The sequence below is a fragment of the Thermobia domestica genome, chromosome 2 (assembly GCF_964235325.1).
Source record: "Thermobia domestica chromosome 2, izTheDome1.hap1.1, whole genome shotgun sequence".
NCBI classification, from domain to species: Eukaryota; Metazoa; Arthropoda; class Insecta; order Zygentoma; family Lepismatidae; genus Thermobia; species Thermobia domestica.
The window spans coordinates 322,951,495-322,972,295 of NC_137455.1; the positions used below are offsets into that span (position 1 = coordinate 322,951,495).

Below are 20,801 nucleotides of genomic sequence, written 5' to 3' on the forward strand. Positions count from 1 at the left end.
AAGAAATTGAATATTCGTATCCAAAATTGATTTTATGTAGGTAGGATGGTAGGGATGGGCGAGACAAGATTTGATGTCGTCTTGTCTCGACAATATGGTGTAAAAGTGATGTCTCGACTCGAAACATGTATGTTTTTCTATTGGAAGAGCTGTGCCTCGACTTGAATTTTGTCAGGAAAATTCTGTCTCGACTCCACTCTGCGCATCCCTAAGGATGGACAGTTTGAAGAGCCCAGTATTCCAAAGCTGGCGGGGTAAGTATTCCAACTACACCATTACGCAACATCTATTTCAGATACAACCATTATTATACACTTCATTTTCACAAGCTTCTTATAATAACTATATCGATTTCCTACTTAAATTCAATTATAGATAATTGTTTCTTATGTAGCAGCTAATATTCATGCTATACAGTATAAAACAAGTACACATTCAATGTAAATAAATAAAAATGTAAGATATTACAGATTACTGGCATTGCGATTTAATCCCATTTTAAGCCGTACATATTTTCTAAATAATTGTTCAAATTGCTTTATAAGAATCCAGATTATGAGGTACCCTAAGGTTTTGTAATGCAAAAAAAAAAAAAAAAAAAAAAAAAAAAGAAAAAAGAAAGAAAAGAAAAAAACATGCATATACGTATATAGGTGTATTTTAGGGGACTTCCGGGCTTGATCCGCCCCCAAATTTTATGTTTATTCAAATAAAATATTGTAAAGTGAATGAAATATCTTGTAGAATGTTTTTATTTTCAAGAATGAAGTTAGCAAAGCTCCCCGAAATATATATATGAATAATTTTCATTTTGGACGTGTGGTTTTAAGTATTCAACTGTGTTCACATTTCTCATTTTTAGCGTTTTCGTATATGAATTATGGACATGGCGGGCTAGTAAATGGGACATGGATTTGAAAAGTGACAGTTTGTCGGATAATGTGTTTCCTACCACTTCACAGTGGAAATTTATATTTATAAAAAGTTATCATATATTTAAAAAAAAAAAAGGAAGAATAACTTTAACGTTCCGCACGGAGGTTCGAACCGTCGCCCTTCGCTTCAGAAATGTGAATAGCAATACTAAACCCGCTTGACCACAGCCGCAACTTGGAAGAGCTTGTATTATAATATTGATAATACCATCGCTCGAGCACATATTTCTACTTGGATGTTTAAATATCCATTTTCTGTCGTTTTCAGCAATTTCTGCTTAAGATAATGGTTGATTTTGCATATTGGAACTGTGCATGAGGTATGCAATCAATATTAATTTTAAAAAAAAGTAGTTTGATTTTGTTTTTCATTTTCACATCGCTCGGATGACAGTACGATTTGTAGCTAGTGTCTATATAAACAATGGCGGGAACATGCAATTCCCTGTGTATAGATCTCAGGCCCGTAGCTAGGAAGGGGCGAGGGGGGCTGAGCCCCCCCTGTGGCTTCCTTCAGCTCCCCCTGAAACTTTCACCAGTGTTTCAAATGCTTCTATATAAAGAAACGAGCAATGCATGGAAACATTGTTTTTGTTTTATCGTATTCAGACTTTGGCCACAAACTAAAGTTATGAGAAATACTTTGTCGGAAGCAACATTTCATTTATTTTTCCAACTACACTCCTTCAGTATTTTTATGAAAATAAACCAGAATAAACCAGATGGTTTTGTCTTCTTATTCTGTTTGAACCCGATTGCAGTTGGTATACAAAGAACGCCGTTGTCAGGCCTGGTGGCTTGGGCCATAAATAAGTCATCTTCGAATTCAAGGAGGAAGGTTAGGGATGGAGAGTTCCTGTTGTGAAATGAGTTGGGGGGGGGGGAAAGCCACCAAACGAAAAGAGAATGAAAGGAAATGTTTTGTCTTTTTCCCCATCTCGCCAATTTTCATCGGCGTACAACAGAGGTTTGAAAATATAGATTTTTCATGGCAGTACAGTAAATCTTCTTCTACGATCCACAAGTACTTTCGTATGTAAGGTCAGTATAGTAGGCGGAGTGGCTGTTTTATTGCCCCTTCTCTGCCTCTCTTGGTGCCAGTCGGTAGCCATCAGATTTTCTTCGACATCAATAGATAACATTTGTTCATACGCGTAGTTCGTGTGCGTGCGTTAGAGAAGTCAATGTTCCGCAGTGGTGGGTGTTTGTGCTTTAGTGCCGCTCGGAGATACGCATAAGTTTGTGTCTTGGTGGAAGCTGTTTGAGTTTTCAGTGCATTAATGACTAATGACTTTTATAGTAATTAAGCGTCTGTTTTAACTGATTGCGTGCGCATCGTGATGTGTTTTGCGTTCTTTCTGCAAGCACAGTGAGGTTTTTTTTTTTTAATTAAGATTTCAGTGTAAAAATGGATAAATCTATAATACGTACGAAAGTCACTAGTGACCCCTTGTTTCCGTTCCATCATCAGCGAATGACAAAAACAAGAATATCAGTACTATACCACAAGATATTTCAAAACCGGGGGAAAATATTAAACAAATAAAACTGGAATCTTATCCTCGGAATAAAGACGGACGATGCTTTCAAACGGAATGGTTTCAGAGATTTACGTGGTTGGAATATTCGCAATCCCGGGATGCTGCGTTTTGTTACGCATGCAGACAGTTTCAACCTTATGGATGTAAAGAAGTAGCCTTTACATCTAAAGGTTTTAGTAACTATAAGGCCGCTCTTGATAAATCAAAAGCAGGTTTAATAAAACATGCCGCAACAACCACACATATCGTTGCGATGAATATGTGGGCAGAGAAACAAAAGCGCACAGCTGTAAGGAAACCAGTGTCACTTTTAGTAAATCAAAGTGTACTTGAAAAAATCAGTATTATGTAAAGAGCACCGCGGAAATTATTCAGTTCCTAGCTGTGAATGAATTACCAATGAGAGGGACTTATAATGTTGAAGAACACAAGGAACAGAGCCTCTTCCGAAATATGTTTGAATATACACTAAGAAAGGACGAGAAACTGGCCGATTGTTACAAACAAATTCCTCAAAATGCTTCCTATTTATCTCCGGAAATCCAGAATGATATAATTCAAGTGATGACAGATACTGTTCGAGAAAATATTGTTGATGACATTAACAGTGCAGATGTGCCATGGTTCACTCTATTGGAGGATGGAACACGTGACAAAACAATCGAGAAAATGTGGGTATCGGTATTCGATATGTGAAGGACGGTAAAGTTCGTGAGTCTATTTTAAGCATAGAAACTCTGCCATCTCTTAGTGCCGATTCCTTTGCCGATCTCACACTTAATGTTCTTCGGGACTATGGTTTAGATTGCACAAGACTGTTGAGCCAGTGTTACGATGGGGCTTCTGTGATGAGCGGGAAGAAGGGTGGAGTGCAAGCAATAATACAGCAACGACTAGGACGTGATATTCCTTACATACATTGTTTCAATCACAGATTGCATTTAGTAGTAATTAAATGTGTGAACGATATTCCTCTTGTCAAACAACATTTTGATCAGTGTGTCATGGTTTATACTTTCCTTAAAAGAAGTAAAATTGCTACTTTGTATGAAGGTCGGAATCTTGCTCGTCTTTTAGAACACCGTGGTCAGGACATTTACGGGTAATACAAATAATTCGCGACAATTATATGGAAATATTGGAGGTGCTAAAGTTGGTTAAGAACGGGAATTTTAATGGGGATGAATTAGTAGAAAGTACTGGACTTATTCTGACTGTTGGGAAATTGCAGTTCCGATTTTTTTATTATTGATGAAAAAAATACTTGAAATTCTTCATCCTGTTGATAAAATTCTCCAGTCGCATGAAGCAAGTTTAAGTACTGCATGAAATCTGGTTGATGCTGCTGTGGAAACATTGAACAATATTCGAAATGATGAAACGTTTCGAGATATTGTAGGTGAAACAAATCGCATGATAGAAGATACCCACATTGAAGAAGCTTGTCAACGCCCTTCAAGGAAAAGAAAAATAAGTACGTCACTACAGGATTTTGTTGTAGCAGAAACAACTGGTGTAGGGAATACAGAAGTTGAGTGTTCGCGACAGGTGTTCTACGAGTCGACTGATTTAGTTCTTATAGAAATTAACAGACGATTCCACAGTAACAATGCTTTGTTGGACGTAGTTACTACAGCAGAAAATCTCAAGCTTCCGAAAACAGACTACTTATCTTCATTAGGAATTACCATATCGTCTAAAGAAGAACTTGCTGTTGCAAAGGCGTATGTTAGCAAATGTAATTCTTCTGACGCCTTCAGTGAAATCTATAAGGTTAAAATGGCTTATGAAGATACTTATGCTCTACTTGCTTCTATCCGAACATTTGCATGCAGTACCGCGTTATGTGAATCTTCGTTTTCTGTGTTGACCCGCATAAATAGCCCAGAAAGACTTTCCATGAGTCAGAAACGATTGGCCAACCTGGTGTTTCTTGCGTTTGAAAAGAAACGAACTGCAAACCTAGACATCATGAAAGTTCTGCAGAAGTTCAACGCAATGAAGAATAGGCGATTGGAGCTTTTTAAAGTCAAGTAAGTAGACGCATTTTCTTTTCTTTTCTTTTGTTTAAAGAATCTTTGAGTTTTACGGGCCACGGTTATGCCGAATAGGCTAAAGGGGACGGTGATGATAAGAATAAATGAATGAGCTAGTGGAATGAAGAAAGTGGAAGGAAACGGGAGAACCCGAGAAAACCACGCACACGGTGTTTGTCCACCACAAACTTCACTTGGCGTGAGCAGTACCATCATTTCAGATTTTGCTTGGGGGGGGGCAAGACCTCTTGATATATGTAAAATTTTGCGTTTTTCACTGATTACTACTAGTCCATTGATAAAATCTATATAAATCTCAAACTCAGGGGGAGGGCAATTGCCCCTCCCTGCCCTCCCCAAATAACGCCCCTGGGCGTGATCTGGGATCGAACCAGCGTGAACGCTCTAACACTGAGCCACTGTTGTCTCCCTCCCTATTGTTTTATTCACAAGAAAAATAAATTGATGAATCAGCTATACATTCATTATTTGTTATTGGCTTTGATCATTTAACTAAAATTTTAAACTTTTACACACACAGTACAGAATTATAGAGGAGTACGGATTGTCCAAATTGTAACTATAGTATAGCTTATTCATCTATTTTATTTCTGTATTAATTCCTTCATATGAATGCTTTATATCTTACTTCAAACAATTACATATCATTGTTTAGTAAGTTTTCAATGTAATTCAATTTATACAAATTCTTAGAGTTACTTTTTCTCCAAATTTGTCTTAGAAAAAAAAATGCATTTAATATGTAGTGAAAAGATTCTGAGATACGCAGTGTGCAAATTACTAGGGGAATGATGGAGAAATTCCTCTCTGTTAAGCTGGATGTCTCATATAAATTTTGAATTTCCTCATGATAATTTTCAAATGTTCACTTTATTCCCCTTGTAAAATGTTCTTTAATTCACACATTGGAAATACGGATCTATAAATGTAAAATAGATGGGAGTATGGGGATATTTTTAAATAGCAAGCTGGTCATCTGATATACAGTACATAATGCATTATACAGTATGTTTCACATTACTGACCCTTAATTATTTTCTGTGTAGTTTTCGATTATTTCTACTCTGAATTCTTGTTTGGGAATACAATGATCGTAATTTAACCTTTAAACGCCAAAGGACGCATCTGCTGCGTTGAACTTTAAACCTTAATAACTCAGCCCCTAATTAAGCTAGGAAGATAATTTTGGTATCAAAGTCTTCGTGAAAGATGAAGCTTGTCGCCGATATGCATTGTATGTATGTGGGGAGTACCACGGCGGAGACGAGAAAGGTAAATTTCGTGTTTTTTTTTGTTTTTTTTTTTGTTAATTTTTTGGGGGGCATTCTCCATTGGGGGTACTGTCATAAAAATTGCACGCTAATACCCTGCAAAAGTACTTGTTACTTATATGAGGGAAGTAGGAAAGGGACAAGGTTGGCCAAGTTTTTAAGTATCATTTTTTTTTACGTAAATTACATTTATTTTCTGGACTTCCATATAAGACGAGATATTTTTCACTGAATTGGTCTAGAAGCATAACTCTTGTTGCCTCGTTGCAATCTGTGTTCCATAACATATCCAACGGTGTTTCAATCATGATTAGAGGGTTCACCAGGGCCGCCAACGCGAATTTCTGTAACAGTCCTTCGAAAATTATATACAGGGCGCCTTATAGATTTTTTTCTGAATTTTTCTCTCGCTTTAAAAAATGGTAGCAATTGCTGCAATGCAAAGTACTATTATAATAAGTGTATTGCATATACATTATCATCGTTTTGTCAGCATTGGGTGTCTGTATGGGTTGCAAGGGCCCCCCAAGTTCTAATTTTTTCGTATTTTAAAAAAGTTTTATGAACTTTCTTCTTCTACGATTAGGGTGGGAATTCCACAAGTGATACCTCGTTGGAATCAGTGTTCCGTAAGCTTTCCAACGAGCTATACATGAGAGGGAATTTGTAATTAGGGGGTCCCCTAGGTCCCCAGCCTGAGAGCCTACGATTTCGTTCAAATTCTTGCCAAGTGTATAAAGGTTAAATAGCAACAATAGATATGAAAACGTGGAGTCAGGTTGGGCCCCCCAGAAGTGCTCTCGCCCCCCCCCCCCTGCTTTCGAGTTCTGGCTACGGTCCTGATATATCTGCGGGAATTTTTGCGGATCTAGGCTCACTTTTTCGGACTTCGAAAAACAAACTCGGTTGTTTATCATCGCGACCACTGATTCACCCTCGCGGTCGACCTAGCTTTCCCTCTTACAAAAACGTTTGTGACGTATGACTGCCTAGCTTTCAGTGTTGCTCCGTGGATGAGTGAGTAGAGTCGTTGCTTAGTAATCAGAAGGTTCCTGGTTCGAGTCCTGCTCAGAGCAGTCCATTTTTTTCATTATTTGTTTCCCATATCTGAAGATGTTTCTCCCCCTCCGTAATCATCTGATGCTCTCAACTGAGTTCTTCACTTGAATTCAACAATTGGTAGTGGGATGCTCTCAGATTTGGGTGAGCTTTTACATGTCTACTTATCAAATCAAAATTTTCGACAAAATATGGATGCTATCCGATCATTTTGTCTCAAATTCTAAATTTGTGCATGTGACTGTATCTCTGTTTCATCATATTTGCATCTCTCGTTTTCCAAGGTCATCAGCTATGACATAAGATGGCTTGGGAGCAAAGATTGAAATCATAAAAGTGCTATACCAATGGGCTCACTCTCACTAAGCATTTGATTAAATGTATGTGTTTTCATACTGCTGGAGGGGGGGGTATCCGCTCTTCCTACCCTCCTGAAGTGACAGAATATTTATTCAGACTTTGCAAAGTAATTTCAGATCAAACGACAGAAAGAGTGTTCATTCCAACAGCAACAGGATTGGACTTCAATTTTTTGTTTCAATTTATCTCCACAAATAGAACAAATATCAAGTAATATGTTTGCCATAAGAAGTAGATTCATTTCATTTGGAGAAATGATACTGTAGACGATAGTGGGAATTTCGCCCAAGTGTACGGGAATTTTCATTGCCTGGCGATTATGCCACCCGCCTTCTTTTAAAGTTAATTCGGTTGCAATACTTCCAGCAAATACTTTGGACTCAACTGGTGGAGCACTCTTGCCGTAAATCTCCATATGGCTGTACCATTTAGAAGTGTCCCCCGCTGTACAACACATGGAAGCTCGGAGGACGGCCGGAAGTAAGATATAACTGTACCAGATCGGGTTGGTTTGACAGTCGCACTTTTGACGATTGGATACAAACTGTTGCCCTCCCATACTTCAGAAAGTTAAATGGTCCTAAAGCACTCATCGGAGACAATCTCTCGTCACATCTGTCAGTGGAATCAATTCGCCTTTGCTCTGAAAATAACATAAAATTTATATTCCTTCCCTCCAATTCAACACACTTAACTCAACCACTTGATGTTGCATTTTTTGCCCCTCTCAAGAGGAAATGGCGGGAACTCATTTCCAAGTGGAAAAGAGGCCCTGGTATCCGAGAATCAGCTCTTCGGAAAGATATATTCCCAAGGCTTTTTGCAGAGCTTCTGACAGCCATTGAAGAACATTCTACTGCAAGTATAAAGTCTGGTTTTCGCAAATGTGGAATATTTCTTATAGACAGAGATCAGATTCTCAAGCAGCTTCCCGATGCAGATCCTGAAGCTTCAGGAAATATTGCAGCGTTGGACGGATCACTGTTGGAAATGTTCAAAGAAATGCGATATGGGAGTTGCATTCCACAAAGAGTTGCAAAGAAGAAATTGTCTGTTGAAGCCGGAAAAAGTGTTGCCCTTCATGAGGAAGACCCAGATGACCTAGATTCTTCAGAAGACGATATTGAGCTAGAGGAAGAAGCAATCGAAACTGACTATGAAGAGGAGGACAAGGGGAAGCAGGAAACGTTTGTACCGGTAGTAACAGATGTTAACTATGACGACATTTCAGAGGACGACTGGTTGTTAGTGTCTTTTCCTGTAGCTGATACATCAAGAGCTATGAGGGCTAATGTTGAAAAGTTGTTCATCGGAAAAGTTCTTTCCAAAAGAAATGGAAGTCTTACAGCAACGTTCTTGCGCGGCAGATCTACTAGGGAACACAGTGGATTCGTGTATGGTTTTCCCGACGTTCCAGATGTATCCGATTTTCATTTTGGGCAGGTAAAAGGGAAACTCCCGCTGCCCAAGCCTTACTGTAGAGGATTGATGATATTTTCCGTCAATTGCAATGTTGGTATCTGAACTGTAACTATAGTACGGTATTGTCAAGTCCTCATTATGTTTATGTTGGTAATATAAATGTCTTTGAATCATTCCTTTTTCAATAAATATTTTTAAAAACTATTTTTTTGTTCCTATTGATATTTCGAGCAGTGCAATAGGAAAGTAAGCAAAAAATAAATGCTTGTTCCTATTCACCCCACTTGGCAGGTGAATAGGAACAACCAATATTTTTTAAAATAAAACATGTAATAAAAGGAAAGGGGATTTAATATTTGTCACAGTTCTATTGCCCCCATAAAGACTGTCATTTGAGACCAAAACTTTATTTTTATTGACCGAGCAGTTTTAAAATAATTTGGTTGGAAGTTGGAAAACCGTTCCTATTCACCCCACTTGACGGTACTAGCCCACATCCCACAATAGAAATCGTTTACTTTCCTTCGGTATGATATTAAATACTCGCCCGCACCGATGAACCACTCGCCCCGGGCGAGTGGTTATTTGCATCCCTGGCTTAAATGCTTATCTTGCAGCATTTGGTTCTTTTTGAAGGGAAGAAGAGAGGGGGGGAAACGTTCGACAAAGTACGAAACATATTTTTAAAAATCCAAATTGACAGACTTAAACACGACTCATAAAACAAATGCACAAATTACACTGCTTATATGCAGTTAGACATAATTAATCTCTTCTCCCCAGTGGCATTCTTTAAAAGGTAATAAATACACAAAATTTGTACGATATACGCAATTACAACAGTAAGTTCAATATTTTGTTATGGATGATCAAAATTAAAAAAAGAAAGACAGTAATAGAAGACTGCCATAATTCCCTGATGTCTATCCCGCAATTTTCTTCAAAAATTTATATTAAGGTAAATGTGATTTAAAAAAAGAGAGAAATGAAAAGCGTCACGCCCCTTCAGTCATAAAGTACTCAAGCATATTAATTGAGAATTATCCTACTATTCTAGAAATCACATGACATAGGAAGTCAAATAGTATATAATGGTTACATTTTCTGAACGAACTGTTGCTTAATTTCATTCTTACATTCTAAGATCACTGATGCGTACTCGTGATCTTGTTCGTCTCTCTCGTCGCTGCACTGTTTGTAAATACACGAGCGTAAACAAGGCGAATACCACCAACCCAGATGACGCCAAACATATGTAATATAGTTATATAACACCAATATTAAAAGAATTAAGCACGACAAATACGTGCTAAATTCACTGGGAAATATCCGTAGAGGCACTTACCAGGACCCTGAGCCTTGTTCCAGCCTGTTTCCGTGCCAAGCCCCTCCAACTTTGTTGGCTTCCCACACACACACAGACATACATCTACTTACGATCAACAAGTGAGTTGCCTTCAAACTCCAACTAGTTCGGATTTTCGCCGCTAGACGCTCTTTTCCACCTGTCAACTAGCGCCTCAGTAGTACTACGGAAACAAGAAAGAAAGCAATTAGATAAGTATGTTCGACAAGTGTAAACAAGAATTTATTAACTTAGTACGTAAGAAAGGAGAAATCTTTGGGTGAACACAATCGTTATCAATTTTATAATTTTGCTCCTTCTACAAATATAAATAAGGATATCATATTGTATAAAGTGTCAGTGTATTCTTTAATCAATAAATTATTTCTATCACGATTAGGTGAACTAACTGGTCGGTGTTGTCTCGACCGAATACCAAAACAAGACTTATGAATGGCAATGCAATTTGCCGCAGGCTCTTCTATACAAGTCTTACGTCACAGCCATCTTGCATGGATATGACATCATATTCACGTTAAGGAGGCAAAATGATTTAGCCAGAACATCTTTTTCAGAAAGAAATAAAAAGAAACGCAAACACGTATGTTCTGTATGTCTCGTTAACTTACTTACCCTTCATAAGGTATTACAATTATAAAAGATTAATCAATAACTAACATTTCAGCAATTTCCGAGAACTATTTATTCATTCGAATCAAATATACGGCGATTACTAACAAAGTAAACACCTCAAGAGGTCATTAACTTTCTGGATGATAATAGATAAATGTTTTAACATCTTTTAACAGTAAACATAACCCACGAGGAAATCTCACCAAACCTGATAACTTATGTGAATAAAAAGAAAGAAACAGAAACGACATATGCTGACTCTACGCCGGTACCGGTACTTTGATAAATACCTTACGTTTCTCGTCGCTAAATTGTAATTTAATACCGGTATCAATTATGATTTCGAACGATTTCCTTTTGGGGGAGGGGGTGAATTCAATGCATAATGCGTTAAAGTAGTAGGCTAGTGTAATGATACTGCTAACGCTTGTGAAGGACAATCGGGAGATTTACCCCGGAGGAAATTTCTACCCTGTCCCCCCGGGCCACCCATGAAATTATTACTGACTGGTATTATGACGGTACATCAACCACTGCTGACAATCTTAAAAGAGTGCTACAGTAATATCTTCAGTTTAAAATGGGGTTCTCTGTTGACGATATAACATGTGTTCTACGAGACCCCTGCAATTATTCATAATGTTTCCATAAGATAGGGATACTTTATGGCAATCTTTTTTTTAATTAAAAAAAAAAATCATATTACTCGACAAGTGTCTTCGTAATCGCATAATGAAAAGACATAATTCATATAGTTAAACTTTTACAATACTGACGAGGAACGGACATGAACGTGTCATCCGGACATCCGAATCAAACCTAGTCCATTCGATAAACAAAACAAAGGTATGTTCATACACACACACACAAATATATATATGTTCTTCAGCATGAAACAAGCTTTCCAGAGGTGCTATGTATTGGGGCCCATAACGTAGCTGAACACAGGGGTAAAAGTGGATCTGAAAAGGTAGGGGGACGCGTAACGTCACGACGTCTCCCGTGCCTATTTTTGCCCATTGTAACTTTTTTTTTAGAAAGCGGGGGACGCCATAGATATTTTCTGAAATTGAGGGGAATGCGTTCCCCCGCATTTCCCCACATTTTTACTCCTGATTGAACAGGGAAAAATGGGAGAATGTCAGGAAAATTCCCTCCGAAAATCCCTTCCATCAACTTTGAACCCCTCTGGAGTGGCTCCGGGTAAAAGTACACACCCATATGTATCTCAAAAAATACTATAGGGGATAAGAAATGTGGTTACCAAGTTTTGTATTGATAGTAGAGTTGCCATCTCTGGAAAATTAAAAAAAAAAAAACGGCACCCCCTCAAAATTCCCTATGATATAGGTCTAAGTGTGAGTGTGAGGTATGTCTGTTCGGACTCATCCATGAAAAGGAAATATACTATCGTGAACAAAAGTGCATTAGCACACCTGTATTTTGCGTACTCTTAGTACATTCACTAACAAGCTTAAAAGATACATTGTGCTATAAATGAGAAACTGAAATCGGCATTGATCATTTTAGACCTATTGTATTTACCAGTAATTGACAGTTCTTTAAAATTATCGAAACACATGAAGAGAAGTTGGATCTTTACGTGACAATTTTGGATTTGGAAAATGAAATTTACTCTTTAAACTTATACTTTAACTACAGGAAATTGCTTGAAGAAGTCCTTTTTCACTCTCAATAAATGTATAAAATTCCTTACAAGTAAATTTCAAATTTCCCCTGATACAGTCCCTGTAATCTCTTTAACATTATGTAAATTTATGAACAAAATATATTAATCGTTGATAGATGGTGAAAGGTGACAGTTTTGGATTAATAGAATGAAAGTTGCTTTTTAAATCTATACTTTGAACTAGATGAAATTGCTTCGAACTAGATACAAATTTAAAAAAAAAAAAAGTTCATAAAGGGGCTGGTAAGACGTTTGTACCGGTTACCGTTTTTTTTTTTTTTTTCAAAATAACAGCAATATTTCCGGCCAGGGCGATGAAAAACCGGCCAGTTGGCAATCCTAATTGATAGACGAAATAGATATGAGGGAAAAGCTTGTATACCAATACTCGCTTTTCCCTCATACCTGTATAAACCATGACTTTCCAATGAACAGTGTTGATCCAATAGTTATTTCACTGCGAGTCTATGATTTTTTTTTATAGTAACAGCGTTAATGGGCCCCAGGGACTTACTCCGTTGTCCATGGCACCTAATTTTTTGTACCAAATTTCACATAAGTAAATCCCCACGCTAAGCGGGTTTGCATATCCAGGCTCCTAACTATGAAAATATTTACGATCACTCCAACCCCAATCATTTCACAGATTCAACCTGTTGTATATAAGTTATTAGGACATAAAATTGAATGTAATTTTTACGAAAAACCCTTTTATGCATTGCAAGACCTGTAACGTCCAAATATTCACCACAAACTTATAGTTGTATCGACATAAACAAACAAACAAAATAAAAAAAAAAGTGTGGACCAGGAAACCACTTTACACAAAAGTCAAAAGAGGTTATTGAAGGCATACGAACTGGTCGAGCGGTTCGGGTGACTAGTCTGTCAATCAGAAGTTTATGTGTTCAAACCCTGTAGAAAATATTCGTTTTGTTTTTTTTCTTCTTAAAAGTGTGTTCCTATTTTCATCAGAGGACTGAGAACATTTCTTTGAATAAATCTTTGGAAACTACTTTTCTCTCAAATTCGATTAGAAGCGAACATTATATGAATTGCAAATCTAACATCCACAGCTGAGAACAAAATATTAAGTATGTTCAATATGTCATTATTATCCTTTGATTTGTAGTGAAAAACTAATTATAAGCATTCACAATTTCAGAAGATTCTCCCCCGGTAATGGTCAAGATATGAATGAGAAAAAACTGATAAAACATTATTAGTCCATTTGAGCATGTACGAAGATAACTTATGGCCACGAAGGGGAAATTTATGTCGACAGGATCTCAAATTCTCCGACAGGTCATGCCCTGAAATCTTCACTGTTTGAAAGGTATCCTTAACAAATAGAATATTATATTTATTTCTCCTTCTACGTTTTGAAATGGAAAAATCATAATTTTAAATAGAATTATAATACGATAAGCATAAAGATTTATACAACTAATGAAGTAAATATCCTTGTGTAAGTTATCGATTTCTATTCGGATTAAAACTCGAATATTCGTTTGCATCACATTTTAAAGTAAATCCTCTCTATATATAGTTCCTACTGGAAAGCATGTTTAACTCCAATTACTTAATCAATATTTTTAATAATATATTTTTATTGTAATACTCTTACTATTCAATGTTGTATGCACTTAATTTCCCAAAGCAAAACCTCACAAATGTATAATTGACTAGTAAATATTATCAAATAAATTATCATTTAGTTTACGTAAACATTGCATCGCCTGATTTGAAACTTCGTATTTTAAATAATAATAATAATAATAATACTAATAATAATAATAATAATAATAATAATAATAATAATAATAATAGTAATAATAATAATAATAATAATAATAATAATAATAATAATAATAGTAGTAGTAGTAAAATCATAGACATATCTTTATCAGAATTTCAGGCTTAGTCAATAAATGAATTCAACATAGTCTCTATTCGAAGCTCTATTTAATCGAATCAGATAGAAATACGAAGAGGAACTTCGAGAACAGGTAAAAGAATAATGTTACTTTGGTGGGTTTGAAAGTAACTTTTAAGAGGTTTTTTTCTTTTTTTTTTTTTTTTTTTTTTTTTACAATTACAGACAAATGCCTTGGACACTATTTTCTTTTCTTTAAGTTAACTGATTCACCGAACGTATCTGACATATGAGTAACTTGTCTCTATTTTCTACTCGGTTATACACGTTTTACAATGTTTTCCATTAACCTTGAACGACAAGAACACGAACACAAAAACATCCACGTAGGTATGACAGTTAAAATTCCTAACTTCCCCCACGGGGAATCGAACCCGGAACCACATACACCTGAGGCACACGTGCTAGCCACCAGACCAGCGGGAAGAACAAATAAAATGTATTTTGTAGTGTCTGAAGTTTATAGCTATTTCACCCTGTTGTAGTATGTCTATTGATTTTTTAATGTTTACCGTATTCGTTACTTTGAGGAATGATATATATTATTGATATAGGTTTTATTACATATTCGGCCATAAATATTATATAAATTATCAGAATTATTCATGATCTTCCATGGAAATTCACTGGTGCATGCGCAGTAGAAACAGAAGAACACAATTTTCTGATGTTGGTCAGAACGCAAATTTCTAACAGGCTGTCTGAATTCCTTGGTGGAAAGCAATAGTTCCCAACCTAGGGACCTGCAGCTTCCTCCTGAGTAAGCATGAAGAGCGAGTAAGGTGGCGAAAGCTACTGGCATAAAAGAATTGTGCAATAAGTAAATAAAGCACTACTTATTATGACTTTCAAATTCAGCTTGACAATTTTATAATTACCGTTTTACAAAAACATCATATTGCACTAGGAGGGTATGCAAAAGTTTTGCTGGAAATAAATATAAATTCCTGGGATGATGATGATGATGATGATTATTATTATTATTATTATTATTATTATTATTATTATTATTATTATTATTATTATTATTATTATTATTATTATTATTATTATTATTATTATTGGTCTCCTACTTCTTGGCCAAGATGTGAAATATTCACTACCTTCTTCATACCGCTAAATCAATTTCTTCACTGTTTTCTCGTCACAGCTCATACCCCTAGCTATCTGAATGGCAATTTGTCTAATTGTTGCTCGACCTATGATTTTCCCTCGCATAGTAACAGATAGTTTTCTACAGCTTTTAGAGCGAGGTATTTTGACAACCTGTAGAAATTTGCATTGTGATTCGTATTAGCAATGACAGTAAAGTGGATATTTCTGTTCCTACTGTGCATCATCAGTATCATTATATCAGAAGTATTCCGCCATTACCAGCGGGTCACTTACCGCAGCTGAGAAGCTGCCATGCTCCACGATCTTCTGTTAACCTCTCCATCTTCACATACGATTTTTCTGTTTTGATATCGCCAATAGCCTAATTCTGTTTCTATATAGTCTAATTCGTCCTCTCCCTCTCTTCCCTGCCACCATACCCCTCAAAATACTATTTCCTCCATCCTAAAGGCTCTTTTCGCCATTTCTATCCTTGCTTTTATTTCACGTTCGCATGTCAAATCATCACTAGTAATAGTACTCAGATATCGAAAACTAATCACTTGTTGTTTTTTCCCGCTCCTACTTCTATATTTCACACCGATCGCTTCGTTTCAATCACCATGGATTTTGTCTTTCTAACATTTATTTTCATCCCATATTCTTCACAAGCCTTTCTCAAGTTTTCTACATCTTATTAATTTTCTTTTTAGATTCTACAACAACAACCATATCAATCCCAAACCGTATACACCTCACCATTCTATCTTCTACGGAAATTCCATGTTCATTATGTAGACTCGTTTTCGTTATCTCTTCTAAATAGTTATTAAATAAAATATAATCGGCGGAATATAGCCCTATAATCTCTGTTGAACTCATCTTCCAATTACACTGTCTGTCTACTGCGCATGCACCAGTGAATTTCCATGGAAGATCATGAATAATTCTGATAATTTATATAATATTTATGGCCGAATATGTAATAAAACCTATATCAATAATATATATCATTCCTCAAAGTAACGAATACGGTAAACATTAAAAAATCAATAAACATACTACAACAGGGTGAAATAGCTATAAACTTCAGACACTACAAAATACATTTTATTTGCTCATCCCGCTGGTCTAGTGGCTAGCACGTGTGCCTCAGGTGTATGTAGTCCCGGGTTCGATTCCCCGTGGGGGAGGTTAGGAATTTTAACTGTCATACCTATGTGGATGTTTTTGTGTTCGTGTTCTTGTCGTTCAAGGTTAATGGAAAAGATTGTAAAACGTGTATAACCGAGTAGAATATAGAGACAAGTTACTCATATGTCAGATACGTTCGGTGAATCAGTTAACTTAAAGAAAAGAAAAAAGTGTCCAAGGCATTTGTCTGTAATTTGCAAAAAAAAAAAAAAAAAAAAAAACTAACTCTTAAAAGTTACATCCAAACCCACCAAAGTAACATTTTTCTTTTATCTGTTCTCGAAGTTCCTCTTCGTATTTCTATCTGATTCGATTAAATAGAGCTTCGAATAGAGACTATGTTGAATTCATTTATTGACTAAGCCTGAAATTCTGATAAAGATATGGCTATGATTTTATTACTACTACTACTACTACTACTACTACTATCATTATTATTATTATTATTATTATTATTATTATTATTATTATTATTATTATTATTATTATTATTACTATTATTATTATTATTATTATTATTATTATTATTATTATTATTATTATTATTATTATTATTATTATTATTATTATTATTTAAAATACGAAGTTTCAAATCAGGCGATGCAATGTTTACGTAAACTAAATGATAATTTATTTGATAATATTTACTAGTCAATTATACATTTGTGAGGTTTTGCTTTGGGAAATTAAGTGCATACAACATTGAATAGTAAGAGTATTACAATAAAAATATATTATTAAAAATATTGATTAAGTAATTGGAGTTAAACATGCTTTCCAGTAGGAACTATATATAGAGAGGATTTACTTTAAAGTGTGATGCAAACGAATATTCGAGTTTTAATCCGAATAGAAATCGATAACTTACACAAGGATATTTACTTCATTAGTTGTATAAATCTTTATGCTTATCGTATTATAATTCTATTTAAAATTATGATTTTTCCATTTCAAAACGTAGAAGGAGAAATAAATATAATATTCTATTTGTTAAGGAAACCTTTCAAACAATGATAATTTCAGGTCATGACCCGTAGGAGAATTTGAGACCCTGTCGACATAAATTTCCCCTTCGTGGCCATAAGTTATTTTCGATCATGCTCAAAGTAGACTAATAATGTTTTATAAGTTTTTTCTCATTCATATCTTGACCATTACCGGGGAGAATCTTCTGAAATCGTCAATGCTTATAATTACTTTTTAATTACAAATCAAATGATAATAATGACATATTGAACATACTTAATATTTTGTTCTCAGCTGTGGATTTTAGATTTGCAATTCATATAATGTTCGCTTCTAATCGAATTTGAGAGAAAAGTAATTTCCAAAGATTTATTCAAAGAAATGTTCTCAGTCCTCTGATGAAAATAGGAACACACTTTTAAGAAAAAAACAAAACGAATATTTTCTACAGGGTTTGAACACATAAACTTCTGATTGACAGACTAGTCACCCAAACCGCTCGACCAGTTCGTATGTCTTCAGTGACCTCTTTTGACTTTTGTGTTGTAAAGTGGTTTCCTGCTCCACACTTTTTTGTTTTGTTTATGTCGATACAACTATAAGTTTGTGGTGAATATTTGGACGTTACAGATCTTGCAATGCATAAAAGGGTTTTTCGTATAAATTACATTCAATTTTATGTCCTAATAACTTTTATACAACAGGTTGAATCTGTGAAATGATTGGGGTTGGAGTGATCGTAAATATTTTCATAGTTAGGAGCCTGGATATGCAAACCCGCTCAGCGTGGGGATTTACTTCTGTGAAATTTGGTACATGAACATGTCTTTGTTGTGTTTATCGAATGGACTAGGTTTGATTCGGATGTCCGGATGACACGTTCATGTCCGTCATCCTTTGTTAGTACAGAAATATTGTTTTTCATCCAGTTTACAACTAGATGTGTTGTATTCCTTGGAATATTTATAAATGTGTATGTTTTCGTTACTTAAAGTTGAAACAGTTTATCCTTCATTTTCTGAAAAACCCGCCCGATCCATTTTTAGGAACCCGAAAAAGAGACCATATCCAGCTGAGAGAGAATATATTATACTTCACGAAGACAAATCAACTGTGTCGTCTTTCCTAGTTTTATGTTAGTGAAATTTCTATTCAGCCGTTTGCTTGCCAGAATACAAAATCAGGACTGTACTATACAATTTTTAAATTAAATTTTCCTAAAAATGATTTAACATCCAAATTTAACATAACGTTAAAAACAGAAGGGAGCGGGGCCTAGCAATGTCAGAATCCCTTGACAGCCAGTCTGGGCCTTGATAATGGAAGAAGCAGTTTTCTGCAATCAATGAAGCGTCCCAAAAATATATGCTTATTTCATATCCGCTCTAATCTTTCTACTAAAATCTGAAGAAGAAAAAGTGAAAAAAAAAAGTAGTAAGCGCGTCCGCGGTGTGGTGTAATAGAGCATTAAATTAACATCAAATCAATGAAAAATGTCATGGACACCACTTAGTTACGTGATTTCATGTGTAAGCTGGAGCGGCTCTAAAACACGGTCACGAAGTTAGGTGCCTTCCCAATGAATACAAAAAGTAATATTGAATGCAATATAATTATGGACATTTATTCTTGTATAGAGATGAGTAATGACCGAACAAATTTTTTAGTTACTTTTATATGAAATCTGTAACCCTAATCGGTGTCCATAAAGATTTGGCAACATAGTTAAAAAAATGTCACGATGCTTTAGTTAAAAAAAAAAAAACCCTTTAGTAAAAACTTTACTGAAGATAACTTTAGTAAAAAAAAAAAAAAGAAGAAAATAGTTATAGCTAAAAATGTATTATTGTTAGATTTTTTCTAATGGCGCACAGTGGTACATTTTCCCAAATTCCTGGCCAAAACCCTAAAATCGAAATCGTTAATTTAGTTTTCAGTGTCATTATAAATTGAAGAGGAAGGATTTGGCTTTCAATTCTTGTTTATCTTATCTCTTTAGGGGAATATACGGAGCCAGAATAATAATCTAACATCCACTCTAGTCAGCTTGAAAGAATCTTGTAAACGGTGATTCTGATTTTTTTTTTTTTAAGTTATAATATTGTAAAGATTAATGTTAGAAAAGAAAACTACAACATGGATTAAATTCCCGGAGGCTTATAGAATATATTAGTACGATATTTATTGAGAATTACTAATAACATTTAAATAAACAAATTAATTTACCTATATATGTATATTGTTCAATGATGCATCGTGTTATTAATTTTCTCATAGCATTAAAGTTACCGATCCTGCGCGATCGAGCAACACTGTGGCTCAAGTTTCATAGAATGAGTAGTGTTATTTATGATTGCGGTGAAAACGACTGCTTTTATCGGCCATTTTACGCGTAATTGTACATATTACCAGAAATTGCGCAGTTAGGTTTACGTCGGTGTTTGCTAATTCTTGGAATAAATTGTACAAAAAGTTTTTTTTTTTTCTTTCTTTCATTTACCTTCAAGATCAGGAAGCAGACCTATAACTCTAACAAGGAAGGAATTATTTGATGTTATGTAAGAGAAGACAGCCCTAAAATTTCAAGGGAAATGTAAATTTTTCAGGGAATATATAGTTAGGCTAACCGGGTCAGAACTGAAACACTTTTAGAAATTTAAAAGTTATGTTGAATCACTTAATATGCGACTTTAAAAATAGGTGGCAAAAGGCAAGAAGAAATACACAAATATTTCTTGAGCAGAACTAAAAGTGACTGCGAAAGAGCATCAGTTTTCCTGTCAATGCCGCTGAAGCGCATCAGAGAGGTTGGCGTCCTGTGACTGGGTTTGAAGAAATTAGCGACCGTTTAAAAAAGGAGAAAACAGAAACATTGCGAGCAACAATAACTAAAAGTGAACTTGCATATCTATGCAACACAAATGAGCCTACGGGCTTCAGGAGAAACCGAGGGTAGTAAAGGACATTATTTTTACAAGTCTGATCATAGAGCTTCCAAGTACAGAAAGCACATATAGCATCGTCGCATTCCATAGTTCCATTAAGATGGGAAAAGAAACGGTCACTTATTGCTGAAGCCAAGTTAACAAAATCGCAATATAATGTCATGAGATCGTCTGCAAATGATGCCAATAGTAATATTTTCCTTGAATACAGAACTGTTCTAGAAGCAAAAAGGAAGTACAGTACTACACTGATGAGACAGAGACTGGAATTTCTGATAAAGCTGCAGAAACAACGTTGCAAGGAACTTTAAACCACACAGTTAAGAGGGTAATCGAAGCCCAAGATGCTGTT

General features: G+C 35.4%; 1 protein-coding gene across 1 annotated transcript in view; it reads right to left on the reverse strand.

Annotated features, from left to right (window-relative positions):
- Positions 1-10,079, reverse strand: part of LOC145678666 (membrane progestin receptor gamma-like) — a 131,445-nt gene extending 121,366 nt beyond the window's left edge. Inside the window, exon 1 of the mRNA XM_081749051.1 lies at positions 9,991-10,079. Within this exon, the coding sequence (XP_081605177.1) occupies positions 9,991-10,070 (80 nt within the window). The 5' untranslated portion in view covers positions 10,071-10,079. The remainder of the gene's footprint in view (positions 1-9,990) is intronic.
- Positions 10,080-20,801: the final 10,722 nt, after the last annotated feature.